Source organism: Somniosus microcephalus, chromosome 1 (genome assembly GCF_052327205.1).
Source record: "Somniosus microcephalus isolate GS21.2 chromosome 1, FLI_Smic_1.0, whole genome shotgun sequence".
NCBI lineage: Eukaryota > Metazoa > Chordata > Chondrichthyes > Squaliformes > Somniosidae > Somniosus > Somniosus microcephalus.
This window is the reverse complement of record NC_140987.1, coordinates 304,268,023-304,289,975: the sequence shown is the minus strand read 5'-3', so window position 1 is coordinate 304,289,975 and position 21,953 is coordinate 304,268,023. Positions and strand designations below refer to the sequence as shown.

Sequence of the window (21,953 nt, the reverse complement as noted above, 5' to 3'; positions counted from 1 at the left end):
TTACCCAGCTTTCAGGAGAACAGCGACCACGCCACCACACAACCCTGCCACGGCAACCTCTGCAAGACATGCCAGATCATCAACACAGATACCATCATCACACGTGAGGACACCACCCACCAGGTACATGGTACATACTCATGTGACTCGGCCAACGTAGTCTACCTTATACGTTGCAGCAAAGGATGCCCCGGAGCATGGTACATCGGCGAGACCATGCAGACACTGACAACGGATGAACGGACACCGCAGAACAATCGCCAGGCAGGAGTGTTCCCTCCCAGTTGGGGAACACTTCAGCAGTCAAGGACATTCGGCCTCCGATCTTCGGTTAAGCATTCTCCAAGGCGGCCTTCGAGACACACGACAACGCAAAATCGTTGAGCAGAAACTGATAGCCAAGTTCCACACTCATGAGGACGGCCTGAACCGGGATCTTGGGTTCATGTCACGCTACATGTAACCCCACCTGACGTAGAGTCATCCAGACTCGAGTCGTCGTTGGCTTGTTCTCTCTGCACAGATGCGGCCGGACCTGCTGTGATTTCCAGCAAAGTTTTTTGTTTTTTTTTCTGTTTTTCATACAGACCCCAGCATCTGCAACATTTGACCCCACCTCATTGTTCTTTGATGCAATGTTTTCCTGACTGACCTGTTTGGACACCATTCACACCTTTGATTGCTGTGATTATCTCTGCCGAGGTGTGATAAAGGGCAGTTAGAAAGATTACCTGTAATCATCTGGCAGTTTTCTCTGACTATATATGCTGTGCCTGTATGCTTCTCTTCACTTCACCTGACGAAGGAGCAGCGCTCCGAAAGCTTGTGATTTCAAATAAAACTGTTGGACTATAACCTGGTGTTGTGTGACTTCCTACATTTGTCCACCGCAGTCCAACACCGGCATCTCCACATCATTATTAATCTTGGCTTTGTCATGTTGGAGGAGTAGGGATCTGAACCAACTCCATTTTACTTTTAACTAAATGTAGTTCATGGGGATAACTCAGTATGTGATAACAGTATGTGCTGACTGTAGGAAACCTCAGCCATCGCCAGCACTTAATTTCCCAATGTGCACTGGTGTCAGGCGAGGTACCTCAGCATCTTTTTGGGAAATGGTTTCCACCATATGTTCGCTATATTTATTTAATCTGCAGCTGGGGCCAGTTGGTTTTGAAGAGCCTCCGTACAGTGTTGCTTCAAGTTGTCTTCTACCAATTCTTTTCAACTAACTTGATCACTTAACGTCTGATTTTTTTTTTTTAAGTTGGCATTTTTGAAAATGTGTTTAATAAATGTTTTAGAAAAATGAATGATGGAGTAATGCAGCTTCAAGTAATGACACTCCAAAGCAAGCAGAAGTTTCCCCTCGGGTGGGTGGAGATAGATTTTATGCAGGTAGCCAGGTGGAAAATTAATTACGGCAGCAATAGAAAATGTTGAAGTTCAGATATTCAAGGGAATACTCAAATGTAATGGTAAACATTTTGTCTTGAACTGGCTTCCCAAACAGTTACTGTTGGCCAGTTTTGTGTTCTCATTTTTTGGGGGCAGTGGGTTTGTTGTTAAGGGTAGGACTATAAAGGTATAAACTGATAATAGATTGTGTGAAAATAGGAAGCTCCGGGTAGCTTGTTTTACGCTACTTCAAGGTGGATAATCGTAATATTACTAAGTTTTTGTTTTGGTTGTCAGCAAGAACAGGCTGTTTAAACTGGTAATAAGCACCATCAGCATTAGAGAGTCTACAGACTTGAGTGGCATCTAACAGCAGGTCTGTAATATTTATATTTTGTAATTTTGAATAAAGGAAAATCCCATAGTGCAGTTTCAGTCAACTACATTGTGTTGTAGTTTCAATTTAATAGAGTTGATGTTTACAAAAAGTGGATGGGAAAGTTACCAGAACAGGTTTTCCCTCCTGATTTGTGCATTTCTTCCTTCTGCTCTTTTTCCTGCTATTCCCTAAAATGTAACACCTGTTTCTCGGGTATTGATATAATTTGCAAAAGAGCCCTGATACTAATCATTGGTGATGGGATGCTGTCATATGCTGGTGACAATCAAGGTACTGAGCATTTAAAAGGATTAATTCTTTGAGTACTACAGTAGTATTTCAGCATTGAAATGAGTTGAATCATAATTGATTTTTCACAGCATTAATCCAATTGAGGGATTAATTACATCATAAAACCACAAGCGTGAAGCTCAGCCTTTTATGCTGATCTGACCCTGTGATTGTATTACTATCCAAAATTCTCAGAAAAGAGTGAAAGGGCTGTAGGAATTCTTTAAAAAAAAATCTTTCCATCCAAAAAAAAACAGCTTTTTGTAATTTGATGATGCCTGTGACCTAGTGGTGGATAATGCAATGATTTTTATTACCTGAAGGAATTTTTTTGCAAAGTAATTACAAAAAAATGACCTTTTATCTGCCTTTCAGAGTATACAATATGGAACTCCTATTTGTCTCTGTACATTTTTTATAGTTTAGAGCTATGAATAAAGGGTTGTAAATTTTGAAAAGCTAAAAAGTGTCTCAGTACTCAAAGCATTAATACCAAATGGTACTATGATTTAAATATCAGGCAAATTTACATACTGGATACACAAGGCAATGTTTAGACCATTATTCTAAGAATATTAATTTATAATTGCAGTCATACTAATTGTGACTATTCCCTCAGGTCAGTGAAGGGAGTAGTGGTGGTGGGCTGACCTCTTTCTGTTCTGCTGCTTCTGGATCCACCCAAGCTGATGTATATGAAACTGGATACAGAAAACATGCCTGTAAGAGTTATAAGTCCTGCTTGGAACAACTAGCAACCTTAATCCTGAGTATAATTCATGATGCTATTATTATTTGAGTCTGACCCAAATCAGTTCTCAAAGGGCAGGAATCCACACCATCCCAAGAAAATCTTGCAATGTATCACTTATACAGGTTTTAGTGAGCCTCAAAAAGCTGAGATGGTCCTGTCTCTGTACTTGGCTGTAATATCTCACCTTTCTGATGTATTTAATTAAAATTTACATTAATTCTAATTTAACAAACCATCTACATTGCATTTTTAAAATAGAAGTATGTCTTTCATTGCTGTTAAACTCCACTGTAGTGTAGCCAATAGTTTGCTATCATGAAATGAGTGAAATATGTTTAGCAACATAGAAATGTTCTGCTATGTCATCACATAGCAACAATTGGGTATATCATTGGTTTAATAAGTATGCATAACTTATAAACTGGCACTAGCCAGTGTGCCATTTCCAATAATTTACATTTAGTTGCACAGTGTTATCAATATTTATGTCAGCAAGCTTCAAAAGTATTTTGATCCAGTGTCTGCATTCTTTTGTCGTATAGAAAGGCTAATGTCAGTGAGTGTGATTTGTACAGGCATTATTTTTCCATTGCATAGTATTAGGAGTAATCCAGGTCACTAGCAGGGAGAATAGCAACAATGCTTTTGCCATTGAGCATCGTTTGTTCAGTGAGATGAGAACCTCACCCTTTCACTGTCCACTCCATCTAAAATGATACAAGCAAAAAGAAAAACGCTGCAAACGTTGTAAATACACATCAGGTTTGTCAGCATCTATAAAAATATGGGTTAATATTTCAGTTGTAGACCCTTCTTCAGAACAGAAAACTGAAAGAAAGGCAAGTTGTTTGTCTTTCAGTTCTCAGTTGCGAAAAAGGTTTATACTTGAAACATTGACCTCTTTATAGCCTGCTGTGTATTTCCAGAATTTTATGTTTTTATTCCTGTGTAAAATTGTACCTCAGCACTGTTTTTCTGTTACTTGATATAGAATGCACCTCTGTAGTATTCCCTTCTAAGAAGAAAAGGAAAAAATACCCCTTACTGTACTCCAGTTTTGTCTTTCAGAAGATCTTTTTCTTTGGTTTATTAATGTTGGGTGTTGACATTATGCAGTACTACCTAACCAAGTATAGTATGGGCAGCTGTCAAATATGCCTGGAGTCTCTATATTCTGACAGGATTACTGGGAGGACATTGTAAAACACCAGATTGATGTTGACTTGTGAACTCTTTAGGTAATGGAGCCAATCTTGCCAGCAATCCATAATCAGGTTACTAGCTCTAACAGGGCCAGCCAATCTGCTCTGGACTGGACTACACCAAGCTCCAGAAGGGATTTATAGTGTATTTCCTCTTACCTGGAGGGGATCTTCTATCAACATCCAGCATAATGCCGAGGCCTATGGACCAAATGCCCTCCTTCCAGGAATTTCATTCAGACTCTATAACAATCTTGTTCCAGGAGTTATCTTGGGTGAATTCTGGCCTTAACTGTGAGGATGAGGATGGAACACCTTTCACTCTAGGCAGGACTACCTGTTGAGTCTAGGTCTTCTCATTAATTTGTCCACAGTAATATGTAGTTAGGGATCTGAGTTCCCGGTTAAAGAAATTGACTTGATGCTTCATATCTTATGAAAGCCACTGCTTATTTTCTCAGTATTCACCATCTAGACTTCTGGACCACAACCCGAATGAGTTAGTTATCTCCTGCACTAGCAGAGGTGGAATAAGACCACCTCTGGAAAAATACTACACTGGAAATTTTTCATCTTGTGCCAACACTGAATCCTCTGTAATCTTTCAAGTCCAGGTAACTACAGGAAGTTGTCCCTACTGAGCATGAATCCCTTTTCAGCTAGTGGAATTTTTTTTATTTGTTCTCTGGATGTGGGCGGATGTACGCCGCATTTATTCCCATCTCTGGTTCCCCTGAGAAGATGGAGATGGGTCTTCTTCAACTGCTGCAATTCTTGTGATAGTGATTGTGATAAAAATGCTAACTTCCGGGAAGTTATGTCATCACTTCCTGTGAACTATGAACTGTGAACTATGAACTGTGTACATACCTCACTTCCTGTCATATGTCACTTCCTGTTGGACTGGTATAAATACTGGTCTGTTCAGTATTGTAAGAGGCTTCTACCAGAGGCATGGTAAAGACCTCTCTTGTATATAGTGTGTTTATAAGTTACTTAAAGCTTACTTTAAAGTTACTTGATGGTAAGTCTCCTTTTTCTTACATCAATTTAAGTAACTTAGTATTTACACTGACAAATACTAGACCTTCAGACAAACTCGGAAGTTAAGGATCCAGGGAACCACCCATCATGGAGAAAATCCTTAGACCTATTCGTCTGGACTTGGACCCGAATACACCAGCAGCTGGCAGGGTATGGAAGCATTGGTATCGTACTTTTGAGAATTTTCTGGATGAATGTAAAGTGGATGCTCCTGCTAAATTGAAGATACTTGTCAATTATGTGACCCCAAAAGTGTTCGAATATGTTGATGACTGGGATAATTACGAAGAGGTGATTCGGGCACTTAAGAAACTGTATGCGAAGACCCCAAATGAGGTCTATGCTAGACATCTACTGGCCACAGCCCGACAAGGGCCAGGGGAATCAATTGACGAATTCCTGCAAGAACTTCGCAGGCTCAGCGTAGATTGTAACTTTCAGGCAGCCTCAGCTGAGCTGTACCGCCAAGAAATGATTCGTGATGCTTTCATCTGCGGGATTGCCTCTCCATTTATACGCCAGCGTCTACTAGAAAGTAAAACACTTGAGCTACAAAAAGCTTTTGACCTAGCTTGTTCACTGGATTTGGCAAAGAGAAATGCAGACCTCTATCAGCTGCCCAGATCTCGATCTGCTGCTGTAGCTGCAACCAGACAATTCAAGCGGTCTCAGGTGAACCCTATCATGGGGGAATCTAATTCTGATAATTCTGATGAAGAAGAGGAGGACGACCCCACTTTAGCAGCCTCTTGGCAATCTAGGAAGGAATGCTTCTTTTGTGGAGATGCTTTTCACCCTAGGAAAACCTGCCCTGCTCGCAATGCAATCTGCAGTTATTGCGGGAAAAAAGGACACTTTGCTAAAGTTTGCCTATCAAGGGCCTCTACGAGGGCCAATCCAGCTAAGACCTACCGAACTGCCCCAATTAGGGCCTATCAAGATGCTCCAGCTAGGACCTATCAAGCTTCCTCTCGAGCTCTCTCCCGAAGAAGCACACCGAGAGTTTTAGCCACTCTCTGTGCAACGACACCAATTACAGCTGCTTGCCCACAGAACCTGTCTCAGGCAGCCACAAAAATTTCAATTAAAGGGCATACCTTAGATGCCTTAATTGACTCAGGAAGTACTGATAGTTTCATTAAGGAACAGATTGTTGCAAAATTGAAACTACATGTCTTCCCATCGGACCAGGCAATTGCGATGGCCCAGTCATCACTTAATACCAGAATCTCCGGCTTTTGTGTTGTTGATATGACACTTCATGGTCGTATGTATCCCTCCACCCGACTTTCGGTGCTCAAAGACTTATGTAGTGATCTCCTCTTAGGGCTGGACTTCCAAAAACAGCATAAGAAACTCACCATTGAGTTTGGTGGATCCAAACCCGGACTTACTATTTCTAATATACCATCTAAATTACCTTTTTGTGCATTATCAGCAGCTTCACTTGATGAACCCTCATTATTTGCCAGTATTCCGCCTCAATGCCAACCGATAATAACGAAATCGCGGCGCTTTAATCAGGAAGACCAATCTTTTATTGCGGCTGAAATCTCTCGACTTCTAGCAGAGGATATCATTGAACCATGTTCGTCGCCCTGGCGGGCTCAAGTCGTCATTGTCAAGAACCCTCTAAAACCTCACAAACAGCGACTATGCATCGATTATTCGCAAACCATCAATCAATATACCGACTTGGACGCCTACCCATTGCCACGCATTGATGATATGGTTAATAAACTGGCCGAATACAAAGTGTTCTCAACTTACGATTTAAAAAGTGCCTATCATCAGTTACCCTTGAAGGTCTCAGATAAGCAGTACACAGCCTTTGAGGCTAATGGACGGCTGTACCAATTTCGTCGCCTCCCATTCGGGGTTACTAATGGAGTGGCTGCCTTTCAACGGGCAATGGATGGCCTGGTTAAGCAGGAAAACCTAAGGGACACTTTTCCCTATCTTGATAACATTACCATTGCAGGTCACGATCAACAGGAACACGACTCCAACCTCCAAAAATTTCGGGATGCCCTCCATCGCCGTAATTTGACCCTGAATGAATCCAAATCTGTTGAGTCGCAACCGACCATCAACATTCTTGGCTACTGCGTAGGCAATGGTATCATTAAGCCAGACCCAGAAAGACTTCGCCCGCTCCAAGAGCTCCCGTCACCTAAGAATCCGGCTTCTTTACGTCGGGCTCTCGGTCTGTTTGCATACTACGCTAAATGGATTCCTCATTTTTCGGACAAAATCCAACCCTTGCTGCATGCTAGATCATTTCCACTGGGAACAGCGGCTGTTGCAGCTTTTAACCTTCTCAAAAAACAGTTGGAGAAAGCGGCTCTTCACTCCATCGATGAGAATCTCCCTTTCGTGGTTGAATGTGATGCCTCGGAGGTGGCGATCTCGGCTACTCTGAATCAGGAAGGTCGTCCTGTAGCATTTATGTCCAGGACCTTACAAGGTGCCGAGCTACATTATCCTCCGGTTGAGAAAGAAGCCACAGCCATCATAGAGGCAGTACGGAAGTGGAACCATTTTCTAGCTCGCCAGCACTTTACATTGATCACGGACCAACGATCAGTTGCCTTCATGCTCGATAATCGAAAACGAACCAAAATTAAGAATAATAAAATACAACTTTGGAGGATGGAACTGGCCTCTTTTGGTTATACCATTCTCTATCGGCCTGGCAAGGAGAATGTGGCCCCGGACACCCTCACACGGGCATTCTGCTCCACTATGTCATCCTCCACTCTCATGGATGTCCACAATGGTTTGTGTCATCCTGGCGTTACGCGCATGCTACATTTCGTACGATCACGGAATCTCCCTTTTTCCACTGGAGATGTAAAGAAAATATGCTCAGAATGCCGGCTTTGTGCGGAATTAAAACCTCAGTTCTTCCGCCCCTCAGCTGGTATACTCATACATGCAACCCAACCGATGCAACGACTTAGCATCGATTTTAAGGGCCCAGTGCCCTCTTCAACTCGGAACACATATTTGCTCACCATGATCGACGAATATTCACGTTTTCCGTTTGCCTTCCCCTGCTCCAATATGCTGGCGTCCACAGTAATCTGCTGCCTTGAGCAGGTATTTTCTCTCTGTGGCATGCCGGCTTATATTCACTCAGATCGGGGTCCATCCTTTATGTCAAGGGAACTCAAGGACTACCTCTCAGAACGGGGAATTGCTACAAGCAAAACAACACCATACCATCCCATCGGAAATGGGCAGGTAGAGAGGTATAACGGTATCATCTGGAATTCCGTACGTCTCGCTTTAAGATCTCGGGGCCTACCAGACCAGCAATGGGAAACAGTGCTTCCGGATGCATTGCACTCTATACGGTCCCTGCTTTCTACAGCCACAAATACTACACCTCATGAGCGGTTCTTTGGATTCCAGCGTCGCTCATCTCATGGGACATCACTCCCGTCATGGCTAACTACTCCTGGACCTGTATTACTCCGAAGATACGTTCGGACGTCTAAAAATGACCCTCTCGTAGACGAGGTTGAACTAACCGATGCCAACCCCACCTATGCAAACATACGATATTCCGACGGCCGAGAATCTACTGTATCATTACGGGATCTGGCTCCCTGCCCACCAGGACCTAGTGGGACATCGGGTGATGGCATTTCACCAGGAAACTCTTGGGACCTATCGGGTACCCCTCTCCAGGATCCTGATCGGACACCAACTAGCTTGGTGCCGGTAGAACCCCGTGCTCAAGGTTGCGACCCTCCCAGTACCGCGCATGAAAGTACTGATCCGCCACAGACCAGCTCTGCACCTCCCTCTGAACAGAGGCAGTCCGACTTTGAACCTATTGGGGCTCGTACTCGAAGCCATGATCTCCCCGACCCTTCACAGGGCAATCCAGGCCACACAGACTCTGACCAATGGCCAACCGCATGTAAGCGGACCAGCGACCCTCTACGACGGGAATCCAAACGGGTGCGACTCTTCCTTGTTCGGCGGCTGCGGACCAAAAGGTAGACCACAGCCTTCTAATCCTGCAGGAGGGAAGAATGTGATAAAAATGCTAACTTCCGGGAAGTTATGTCATCACTTCCTGTGAACTATGAACTGTGAACTATGAACTGTGTACATACCTCACTTCCTGTCATATGTCACTTCCTGTTGGACTGGTATAAATACTGGTCTGTTCAGTATTGTAAGAGGCTTCTACCAGAGGCATGGTAAAGACCTCTCTTGTATATAGTGTGTTTATAAGTTACTTAAAGCTTACTTTAAAGTTACTTGATGGTAAGTCTCCTTTTTCTTACATCAGTGATCCCACTGCTAAGTTGGCCATTCTAGGATTTTGACCAGCGACTATGAAGGAGCAGTGATAAATGTCCAAGTCAAGATGGTGTGTGACTTGGAGATAATTCTGTTCCCACAACATTACCGCTCTTATCCTTCTTGGTGGTAGAGGTCGTAGAGGAGGGAGGTGCTGTTGAGATGCTGCAGTGCATCATGTCGATCAAACATATTGGCCTAGAAATTCGTAGTGTTAGCGCTAGCCGTTAAGGCCCGTTTCGTGAAAAAATGGTGCCCCCTGCACTTCTGCCCGCTGCCGGTGTGTCCCACGGCACTCGCCGTTTTCGCCTGGGCAGCAGCACTTCCAATGTCCAAACATGCTAGCAATATGGAGATTATGAAGATCCTGACGTCAGTGCATGTGCAACACTCACCTGATGCCTGATCTGTCATTTTGAAGTGCACTGCTCCACTTACCGGCCTGTGTTAATTGCGACCAGCTGACCAAGCGTTCAGTAGCAGGAAGGAGCCTCCAGCAGCATTATTTAAAGGGCTCATCAGCAACAACTTGCAGCTGACATGTATCTTCAGTTTGGACTGGCTCTGGAAATTTCTTGCACTCTAGCAGCTTTCTAAACTTCTTTCAAGGTCCTAAGGTGACAGTGAGTGTTGGAGAAAGTGGAGAACGCCTTCATTCTTATTAAAGGTTTCTATTCACAACACTTGTTCACAGTCATGGGGGCTCTACTGGCAGTCCCCCTCACGCTTGAGTATCTTAGGGAGAAGGAGCGGAGACAGCAAAGAAGAGAAGATGTGAGCAGAGGGAGGAGGGCAAGGAGGGCTCTCAACAGGAGGCCTTACCCACCAAGGGTCTTCCGAGAAAAATTCTTGTATCTCCACTTAAGCGAGGAGCTGTATATTGGGAGACTCCGCTTCACCAAAGAGGAGGACACAGTACTCTGCCGCCTCCTGCAACCAGACGCAGGGTGAACACAGCTACCCCAGTAGCAAATTTCTTCGCCAGCAGATCCTTCCAGTCTGCATCAGGAGTCATAGCTAACATCTCCCAGTTCGCCGTCCATCACTGCATCCGGGAGGTCACAGATGCTCTCGACACCAAGAGAAGGAACTACAGAGAGAAGCAGGAGAATCCCACATGGCGTTGCCACAATAGCGGACTTCCCCATGATGCAGAGTGCCATTGATTGCACACATGGCTTTGCGGCCGCCGCATAACAATCCTGAGATCTTCCGTAACCGCAAAGGCTGCCACTAACTTAATGTGAAGTTGTTCTGCGACCACGCCCAGTGAATCCTGATGGTCAATGCCTGCTATCCTGGCAGCAGTCATGATGCCTTCATCCTGCGTCAGTCAATGTGCCAGCAGTCTTCCAGCCACCACATCAAACCCAAGGGTGGCTGCTCGAAGACTAGAGCTATCCGCTCTGCACCTAGCTCATGGCTCCCCTCCGCAACCCCAACACTCAGCCCAGCATTCATATAATGAGAGCCATGCTTCCACCAGGAACATCATCGAGCAGACCACCGGGCTGCTGAAGCAACAGTTCCGCTGCCTTGACTGCTCAGGAGGAGTCCTCCAGTACTCGGCGGAGCGGGTGTTTCATTTCGTGGTGTTCTGCATGTCCATCACCCTCCTTCTGAAGCCCGCCCCATCAAGGTACTCCCCTGAGTCATGTGCAGCAGAACTCCCGTGTGAACTTGCCCTCTGGGGAGCTGGCCCCCAAGCTACCTCTTCCCCCTGGCCTTGCAACACTCGTGTCTGTTGCCCCACCCTGTGCAGATTTACATCTACCCTACCCTCTAAATTCTGCATATTGCCAGTTTCTGAGCTGGTGTCAGTGTGCCGCCGCCGCCTTCTCCATCACTGTCCTCCATGACTTCGGGGGACAGGCTCTGTGGCTGGCAATTCTTGGTTATCTGAAAGTAGAAAAGCACAAGAATCAGGTTGGGGTGGGTGGGGTGGCGGAAGCAAGATATCCATGCATACACCATCAGCAGCTTGTAAGTGAGAAGAGATTGTGGGATGAGGGAGAACTGGGATGTGAGAAGAAGGATTAGGAATGAGTCCCCAAGGGCTTCAACTTGGCCCGTTGCCACGGCCTCCGTGACTTCCCCTCCAATGATGTCAAGCACACGCTCCTCTAGTTGGCTCAAGGCCTGTATTGCGGCTTGCCACCACCTCCCCCTGCCTGTCTGCTGCTGCTCCCGCCGATTGTGCGCCACTCTGGCCTGCAAGAAAAAGGGAAGTATGTCAGTGAGTGTGGTGCAATGTGTTTAGGTGATGCACCTGCCAGTGTGTGCAAGGTGTGAGATGGTGTGAGTGTTGCAGCAGTGGTAAGGTTGTGAGGGTGAGGTGAAGCTATGATTGTGAGGTCTAAGTGGTGAAAGGCAGAGATTGTTGGTAGGTGAGTGATGGGGGTGTGGTGCATTGAGCAGTATGTCGGGCTTGTGATGCAGATGGTGGGATATAGGCATTTGCTGAAGCCTTAACTCACCTTGAATTGCCGTGTGAGGTCATTAAACTTCTTGCGGCACTGTATATATGATCTGGGGACCACACTGTTGGCCTTGATGTTTTCTTTTATTTGTTTATGGGATGTGGGCGTCGCTGGCAAGGCCAGCATTTATTGCCCTTGAGAAGGTGGTGGTGAGCCACCTTCTTGAACCACTGCAGTGTGTGTGGTGAAGGTACTCCCACAGTGCTGTTTGGTAGGGAGTTCCAGGATTTTAACCCAGCGACGATGAAGGATCGGCGATATACTTCTAAGTCAGGATAGTGTGTGACTTGGAGGTATTGATGTTCCCATGCGCCTGATGCTCTTGACCTTCTGGGTGGAAGAGGTTTGGGAGGTGCTGCTGAAGAAGCCTTGGCGAGTTGCTGCAGTGCATCTTGTAGATGGTACACACTGCAGCCACAGTATGCTGGTGGTGGAGGGAGTGAATGTTTACGGTGATGGATGGGGTGCCAATCAAGCGGGCTGCTTTGTGCTGGATGGTGTCGAGCTTCTTGAGTGTTGTTGGAGCTGCACTCATCCAGGCAAGTGGAGAGTATTCCAGATATATAGGCAGATGGTTTCCTACCAGCCTGTGGAAAGAGGACAGCCCGTCTCCTCTCCACAGCCACCACTAGTTCCTCCAGAGCTGCACCCGAGAACTGTCAGGCTCTTTCCCTCTGCTGCTGCTCGGCCATCTCTTGCAAGTTCACTACTGAATCCAAGTGGAGTTCCAAATAGAATGACAATGAGGTGCTGCTGCATCAAAGCACCTCCCCTTTACGTAGTGAATAAAGCCTTGGCCAAACATTACTTGCAATTAGACTGCACCCGATATTGGCCCACCTGTTGAGTGGTAAGCCAATGAGCAGCGCTATAATCATGCAAATGAGCACTTGGCATGGATTTTGCGTGCTACCTAGACCACTTTGACCCGGCGCAGTTAAATAGCACTGGGCCATGACACCGGCCGTTTTCAGGCCATATCCAATTTCTAGGCCATTGTGGTTGACACATCAAGGTGAGTATTCCTCATACTCCTGAAGGGAAAGGAGCCCTTCTTGGAGGGTAACTCGTGTATTGATTTCTTTGTGGGTTCAATGACGAGACATTTATGAAAGAGAATGGCCTAGAAATTCAGTGGGCTTTGCGCCCAGTTACCGCCCAAAGAGGGCTTCTGCGCCAGTCTGCAAACTTCGGGCGAACTTCATTGACGCGCTAATTGCGGCGGTAGCCGTTAGCGCTGCGCCGCCACCGATGACCTCATCGGTGTGCGCAGCGCCCCGGTTCCGCCCCGACACCGGCCCGATCCCCATCTTCAGTAGCGGCCGCCTCTTCCGTGGCGGTCGCTAATAACATTCGGAGACCGGGTCCGTACAGCAGCCTTAGTGGGGCGCTTTAAGGTGGAGGTGCGGCCGGCCGCCTGCCCGCACCTCCTTCCCCGGCCTCCTCCACCCCCCGCCCCCCGCGGCATTGCCGGCTGGTTTCCGGGAGCCCGGCACTTCTCCGTTGTGCCGGGCTCTTTTGCCGGCACTCGCGATCCGGGCTCCGGCTGCTGCAGGCACCTCCCCCTTAAGAGAGGGAGGAAGGCCTGCAGTACCGCAGCCTGCCGCTCCGCTGCAGGTGGCGCTGCGGCCACTAGCGCGCCGATATTCAGTTTCAGCGCCCCAAGTGGGGGCGGCCACACCCTTGAACAGCGGCCGTCCTCGACTTTGGGCACTGAAACTGAATATCGGCTGGGCGCGAGTGGCTCCGCGCCCAGCAGTAAATTCTGGCCGCCAGCGAGCTGGCGGGGCTATAGCTAATTTCTAGGCCAATGTCTTTTAATCTAAAGTCTGTTCAACTCTTTATACAGCATTACAGGAGACATCATGCTAGTGATCCATCTAGAACGAAACTGAAACTAAACCAAACTGCCTTGCTTGTCTCTGTCACATGCCCTCTGCTGGTCAGGCACAAACAATCAATACATGCAAACATGCTGGTAAGGCATCATAATCGAACAGGCAAATACCATCTCTATTTGCTGATATCATTACATCTCCTTTTCTTAAAACAAAAGTATTTTACTTTTAACTAACAACATGTTTTCTTTGTATTAATCTGCATTTTAACTGTAACACTTAATGAACTTACATTATCATTATCATGATCAAGGTTTTTTAACCTTGCTTTGTGTGTTCACATGAAATGTGTCAATACACTAGAACTTGAAGAAAGAATAAGATAACATTACTTCCTTCTATAACAATAGTCCTTAAATTTGCTCAATGAGTCTCTCAGGAGGCTTCACGTGTCTTGAGGATTTTCTGATTGATTGTCCTTGAATCTGAGTTGTTGCCTCAGATGATGGCTTCTCAGCTGTGTGATCAGGTTGTTCAACAGTATCAGTCTCTTGACCTGCTGTGGCTGGTCCCATGAGAAGATCTCGACAATTTCTTCTCAGAACAGCACCCTCATCTGTCTGAATGGTGTATGATCTTGATTGAACTTCACTCAGGACAGTTCCCTTCTGAGTCCATGTGTTTGTTTTGTCTTTGAACCTTACTTGGTCACCAGTGTGGAGTTCAGGTAGGTTTTGTGTTCCTCTGTCATAGTAGTACTTTTGCTTTTCTTTCTGTTGTTCTTTGAACTTCCTCACTTTCTCCCCCTCTTTTGTTTTCAGGAGGTTCTCCGGGATGGGTAGGTTTGACCTTAGCCGACGTCCCATCAGGAGTTGGGCTGGTGACATACCACACTCGAGCGGCATTGTGCGGTATACAAGCATGCTCTGGTAGAAGTCAGTTCCACTGTCTTTTGCCTTGTACATCAGTCTTTTCACTGTCTGGACCGATTTTTCCTCTCGACCATTGGACTGTGGAAAGTGAGGACTTGACGTTGTGTGGACAAAGTCCCACTCTTTGGCAAAGTGTCGGAAACTTGCATTGTAAAACTGGGGTCCGTTGTCTGTGAAGACCTCGCTTGCCACGCCATGTCTGGAGAATATGGCTTTCATACATGTTATCACAGCATCTGCAGTGGTGGTGTACAGTCTACAAACCTCTGGATACAGGGAGTAATAGTCTGTGACTACAAGATAGTCCTTCCCTTGACATACGAATAGGTCAGCGCCTACCTTCTGGTAAGGTCTGTCTGGCGCTGAGTGTGGCTTTAGTGGTTCTACTGGATTGCTTGCTCGATATTTCAGGCATATTGTGCAGTTTGACACCTCATTTGTCACATCTTGGTTGATTCGTGGCCAGTACATCACCTCTCGTGCTCTTTTCTTACACTTTTCGATTCCCAGATGTCCTCCATGGATCTTTTTTAACATCTCTTTTCTCAGACTCTTTGGGATAACTAATTTACTTCCTTTGTAGATGATGTCTTCGACCACTGATAGTTCCGCCCTGCAGTTCCAGTACTCTGCCATGTCAGGTGAGCAGTCTTGCTTCATGTTGGGCCATCCATCCAAGATGCTTTTTCTCAGTCGTCTCATTGTTTCATCTTTGTTTGTCTCAGTCTTTATGAGTTCCATTTTTGCATCTGCTATGGGCAGTGCACTCGTGATCATGTCCACGTAGGCGTTCACTTTTTCATCCATTGTGGTGTTTGCGGGCTCACTTGGGTCAACAGCTCTGGACAACGTGTCTGCTGTATACATCAGTTTACCCGGTGTGTACGCAACATTCAGTGTATAGCATTGCAGCCTGATCATCATTCTTTGTATTCTAAGCAGACAGCTATTTAGTGGCTTTTGGAACAATGCAATCAAGGGCTTATGGTCAGTCTCTACACTGATTGCTTGTCCTGCCACAAACTGGTGAAATCTTTCACAGGCATATGTGATGCTGAGCAGCTCCTTTTCTGTTTGAGCATATCGCGTCTCCGTGTCTGTCATTGAGCGCGATGCATATGCAATAGGTTGCCAGTAGTCATATTTTTGCAGAAGAACGGCACCGAGCCCACTCTGTGATGCATCTGGTGATATCTTGATGGGTCTCGCTGGGTCATAAAACCTCAGAACTGGTTCCTCTGTGAGCAGTTTCTTTAGATCGCTCCATGACTTCTCATGCTCATGATTCCATTCCCATTCTATGTTCTTTTCAGTTAGTCGTCTCAGTGGCGCCATCTTTTCTGAGAGGTTGGATATGAATTTACCCATTTAGTTGATCATTCCATTAAACCTCTGCACGTCCTTTTTGCATTGTGGCTTTGGCATATTCTCAATGGCGGACACCTTTCTGGGATCTGGTCTGATGCCCTCACTGCTAAGGATATCTCCCACGAATGTCAGTTCTGTCACCCCGAGCTGGCTTTTCTCTCTATTCAGCTTCAGGTTTGTTTTCCTTGTTGCTTCCAGCACTTTTTTCAGTCTCTCGTCATGCTCAGTTCTCGTGGTTCCCCATACTATGATGTCATCCATTGATGTATCAACTCCCTCCAGGTGCTCATAGATCATATGGATTGTTTTGTGATACACTTCAGGAGCTGAGGCAATGCCAAATGGTAACCTTAGGAATCTGTATCTGCCAAATGGACTGTTGAACGTGCACAGTCTTGAACTTGCTTCGTCCAATTTCATCTGCCAAAATCCTGATGATGCATCTAACTTGCTGAAATACTTTGCATTTGCAAACTGTGCCATGATTTCCTCACGTGTAGGAAGCTTGAAGTGCTCTCTCTTTATTGCTCTGTTTAGATCTCTTGGATCCAGGCAAATTCTGAGCTTTCCGTTCTTTTTGTCCACAAGGACGAGGGAACTCACCCACTCAGTTGGCTCATCTATCTTCTGAATCACGTTCAGGCTTTCCATCCTGTCCAACTCTGCCTTCAGTTGCTTTTGAAGAGCAAACGGGACTTTTCTGCATGGATGTATGACCGGTGTCATACTTTTATCTACTCTGATCGTGCGTTCTCCTGGAATGCAGCCTAGACCCTTAAATAGGTCGTTGTACTCTTTCATGAGTTCATCATAGACTGTCTCTCCTTCGCTTTCCACAACGAGGACTCTCTTTACCAGGTTCAGTCTCTCACAGGCTTTTAAACCTAGTATGGCTTGCACATCCTTTGGCACCACGATTAATGCTAGCGTGTGCTCTCTGTCCTTGTGTGTTACTTTGACAATGCATCTTCCTTTCACTGGTATATCAGTACCTGAGTATCCTGTCACTTTCACTTTTATTCCATGTATCTTTGGTCTGGGTCTAATTTTCTTAAAATCAGTCTCTGATATCACTAACTTGTGCTCCAGTATCCAATTTAAATGGAATGTGTATGTCATTCACTTTTAGTGTCAACATCCAGTCTCTTTCTTTTTTGTTTTCAGACACAACATCTACAATAGAACTCCTCTATGTCGCTTTCATCTACTGCATGGACCTTGCTTTGTTGCATTTGGTTCTTACAGCAACGGGCATAATGGTTGTTCTTGTTGCAACTATTGCATGTTTTACCATATGCTGGACATTTTTTGGTGGATGCTGTGTACCGCATCGACTACATGTCTTTCGATTGTCCCTTTCATTTTCGTTCGCTGGCCACGCCGCTTTTTTCACATTGGCGCTCTTTTTGTTAAACGGTTTCTGTCCGTTCTTTCTCACTGCATCCACGTTGCAGCTATTGTCACTGAACAGCTCCTTTGCCTGCGACTTCACAGTCTCTGTAGCCCTACACAGTGCTATGGCTTTTTATCAGGTCTAGATCTTGCTCTCTTAGCAGTCTTTCCCTTAGACCATTATCCGGAATACCACATACCAGTCTGTCTTTTATCAGCGAGTCTGTCAGTCCCCCAAATTCACACGATTTGCTTCTGTTTCTCAGTTCAGTCACATACTGATCAATAGTCTCCCGTTTTCTGTACACATGTGAAAAATCTGTGCCTCTCAAACGTCACGTTACGTTTAGGTATGCAGTAGGCCTCAAACTGTTCCATTATTTTATCTAGCTTCATTTTGTCTCCATCAGCAGCGAATGTGAAGTTATTATGCACCTCCAGCGCTTCATCACCCACGACATGTAAGAACAGTGACGATTTTCTTTTATTACTTTTCTCGTCAGCTCCGATTGCCGCTAAATACAACTCTAAACGTTGTTTGAATCTCCTCCAATTTTCAGCCACATTACCTGTCAACTGAAGCTTCGCCGGTGGGAGTAAACCTTCCATTTTTCACTTCGTTAGCTATTCTCTAATGGTAAGTAACGATGTTCTCTTTTGGCTTGCTAATATGTGGAGAGCTGATTTAACTTCAGATTTTTCCTCTTCATCTCTTTCAATCACTTCTGACACCATGTATTGATTTCTTTGTGGGTTCAATGACGAGACATTTATGAAAGAGAATGTCTTTTAATCTAAAGTTTGTTCAACAAGTTAACAGCATTACAGGAGACACCATCTTAGGGATCCATCTAAAACGAAAGTAAAACTAAACTGCTTGTCCCTCACATGCCCTCTGCTGGTCAGGCATAAGTAATCAATCAGGCAAACATGCTGGTAAGGCATCATAATCAAACAGGCAAATACCATCACTATTTGCTGATATCATTACAGTAGATGGGGTGCCAATCAAGTGGGCTGCTTTGTCCTGGATGGTGTCAAGCTTCTTGAGGGTAAAGGTAGAAAAAAATCCCAATTGGAACCACCTCTGGACCTCTAATTTAAAAGGTAGTTGTTTTCAAACTGTTATGGCAATATTCATCTTACATCAGACTTAATTCTAGAATTAAAGAAGGAAATACAATCCTTATCATTCTGTCAGGAAGCTTCATCAAGACACTTCTTGCATATTCCGTTTCATTAGTACTTTGAGATCCTCGCCACTCTAACTTTGGTTCCATTAGCTTTCCAATTTTTCGAACATTTTTGGCAGAGTGACTACCTCTGTATGTTTTCCCAGGCCACAAACTGCAAGCACAACCAGCATCTCTTCTCTTCGTTGACTGAAGCATCTCTTACAGAAGGGGTGTAATTTACAGAGTTAGTGAACTTAAGGCTTGTAGACTCCAGTAAACCTAGCTGGTACATAAAGATACTAGAGGTACTAAAGGTGGTTTAATTAACTCTTCTAGACTGTTGGAACCTAGTCTGCAAGCAATGTTGCATTTTTGGACAGCCCGAACTCCAGTAGTTTGATTCAGCAGACCAGGATTTGTTCCTGTATCCTATGCTTGGATGTGCTATAGATCGGTCATTGGTGTCAGAACTTTGGGCCCACTGTATTGTTAAGTGGACAGTATATTAGCTAGTTCCCTCAGTTATTTAATGGTTCATTGTCAGAAGCAAATACTTTTATATTATTAATTTTTTTTCTAGCCTTCAGGGTAATAAGAAATGTGTTTGTCTTAAATGTTGTCTACCAGAAGACCCCAATATTTTGCTCAAGTTTCAATAGTCTGGACAATCTATTGTTTTTGTTGAGCATGTAATTCCTCTGGACATTTCTTCTTATTCCTAGATTCCTTCTCTGACTAAAAGGAGTGATGATGATCTTAACCCCTTGTACTTTTTGTCCATATTCAATTTTTAATTTTGTGTTTTGTATATGCAGAAACAGCATGTGCAGGGTTAACTTCCGAGTCCACTCAAAGTATTCTTTTCAACAGAACCAGACTGTTTGTCTGAGAGATTTTCCTTAAGGCAGAAGTTTGTTTTGGCCTACACATTAATGCTCTTAAGTGTTATTTGGTTAATCAGCCTGGGGTTTGCTGTTAATTGCAACCTCATGCCTCAGAGTAGTTTAGGATGCCTTGCTGCTTGTTTCGTTCTGTTCAGTTTTCCGTGAGCCAGGCAGACTGTTCATTGTGCACGAGTTGATTGTAGCAGGGAACCTCTAAGTATTCATACATATGTACAGTTTTAGCCTAGAAAGGATAGCTCACAAAGATACTGCATTTGTCATCTTTAGTATAGTTGCCAAACTAATAAGTTATTCCATGAAATTGCGAAACATGCAAGATTGCACAATCCAGTATCCTGCATCATTGTTTCTATGTTCGACTGATGAATTACTCATAATTAAAACTAAAGATTTCAAAACAAAGTTGGTTCACAATATGCTGTCTTTTCATTTTTTTAATAAAGGGACAGAGATTCAAGGGCTAAGAACAGTAGAGTTTACTAAGGTGAGTTGTAAAATTGTTGTCCTAACTCCACAATAAGCTGCAGTTACGAGTTCTTTAAGATCTCACTTTCAAAAGTGCTCCCTCAACTATCTATACATCCTTGTATCTGTGATGGTGGCAAATAAGAACTCCTAATTTGAGAATTGACTTGAAAATGTAATGCACTGTCGTTGATCCAAAATAAGTTTGATATTCTGCTAATTCTTATTTAGAAAGAACATACAAAATAGGAGCAGCAGTAGGCCATTCGGCCCACCAAGCCTGCTCCACCATTCAGTTAGATCATGGCTGATCTTCTACCTCATTTCCACTTTCGTGCACTATCCCCCACATCCTTTGATTCCCTTAATATCTAAAAATCTATCGATCTCTGTCTTAAATATACTGAACGACTGAGCCTCCACAGCCCTCTGGGGTTGAGAATTCCAAAGATTCACCACCCTCTGAGTGAAGAAATTTCTCCTCATCTCAGTCCTAAATGGCCAACCCCTTATTCTGAGACTGTGACCCCTGGTTCTAGACTCCCCAGCCAGGGGAAAGATCCTCCTTGCATCTACCCTGTCAAGCCCTGTAAGAATTTTGTATGAAAGAAAGTTGTGCATTTATACAGTGCCTTTCATAACCTTAGGATATCGCAAAGTGCTTTACAGCCAATGAACCATTTTTGGAAGTGTAGTCACTGTTGTAATGCAAGAAATGCAGCAGCCAATTTGCGCACAGCAAGCTCCCACAAACAGCAATGTAATAATGAACAGATATCTGTTTAGTGATGTTGGTTGAGTGATAAACATTGGCCAGGACACCAGGGAGAACTCCCCCTGCTCTTCTTCGAATAGTGCCATGGAATCTTTTACAGTCACCCGAAAGACAGCACCTCTTGACAGTGCAGCACTCTCTCAGTACTGCACTGGAGTGTCAGCCTAGATTTTGTGCTCAAGTCTCTGGAGTGGGGCTTGAACCCACAACCTCCTGACTCGGGCGAGAGTGCTACCCACTGAGTCGTGGCTGACACCATTTTACAAGCAGTACTTGCATGTAAAATAAAACTGTAGCAAGAGCAGAGCTAGCTCTTTATTTCATATAGAAACTAGTAATTGCGTTAATACACAGATAAGTTCTTTGACCTGATAGAATATAAGTTTGTTTTTGCCATGTAGGAGGTCACTGGAGAATGGATTTAATTGATTGTGCCACCTCTATATCCTCCTTTAAATCTACCTCTTTGACTCCGCTTTGGTCACCACTCTTAGGGGTCGGTTTTCATAAAGCTGTCGGGAAGGAGGCGGGACTACAACTTTCGGGTTTTAGTCCCGCCTACATCGACGTCCAGCCAATCCACGCGATTTTCCCTTGATTGACCTTGTTGAGCCCGCCCAGCGGGCTCAGCAGGCCAATTAAGGGCCACCCACCAACAGGTGACGTCACAGACTGAAATTTCATCTGTCAATAAGCCTTGACAGATGAAATATCAGTGTTTCACAGCTGTTTGAAGCTGTCAAACACTGACAGTCTGACTTCTAACCTGAGTCCTTCTACACAGACTCAATTAGAAGTCTCACCGGCAATGAAAGCTGAAGGCTGTCACTTTTGACAGCTCGCAGCCATTTTGCTTTCAGTGCCGGCTGAGTGATGGACTCCCAAAACCTAGAGGAAGAAAGGCTGTTAAGGTAAGTACAGGTAATTTAAACTTCTTTACACACTTTAGACACACCAAACACACTTAACTTTGCACTCATGCACCCATCACTCACCTGAACACCGACATCGCGACCCCTCCAAGTCCTTCAACCCGACGGCCCACCTGCTCTAACCTGGCGTGGTTTGGAGCCGTCGGGAATCCCACACGACACCCCTCAAAATAGGGATTAGGCTAAAAACTGCCTGTTAACTACCTGTTAACAGGCAGTTAATTGGCACCAATCCCTTCCCGCCTCGGGTCGGCGGGTCCCAGTGCGGGGCGGGTTCCCGCCTCCTGTGAAACTTACGTG

The 21,953-nt window shown here is 45.0% G+C and overlaps 1 protein-coding gene across 1 annotated transcript in view; it reads left to right on the top strand.

The window, feature by feature from the left end:
• mpdz (multiple PDZ domain crumbs cell polarity complex component) overlaps positions 1–21,953 on the top strand; it is a 399,568-nt gene that overhangs the window by 345,618 nt on the left and 31,997 nt on the right. Inside the window, exons 45-46 of the mRNA XM_085986223.1 lie at positions 2,691–2,793; positions 19,925–19,965. Of these exons, the coding sequence (XP_085842349.1) occupies positions 2,691–2,793; positions 19,925–19,965 (144 nt within the window). The remainder of the gene's footprint in view (positions 1–2,690; positions 2,794–19,924; positions 19,966–21,953) is intronic.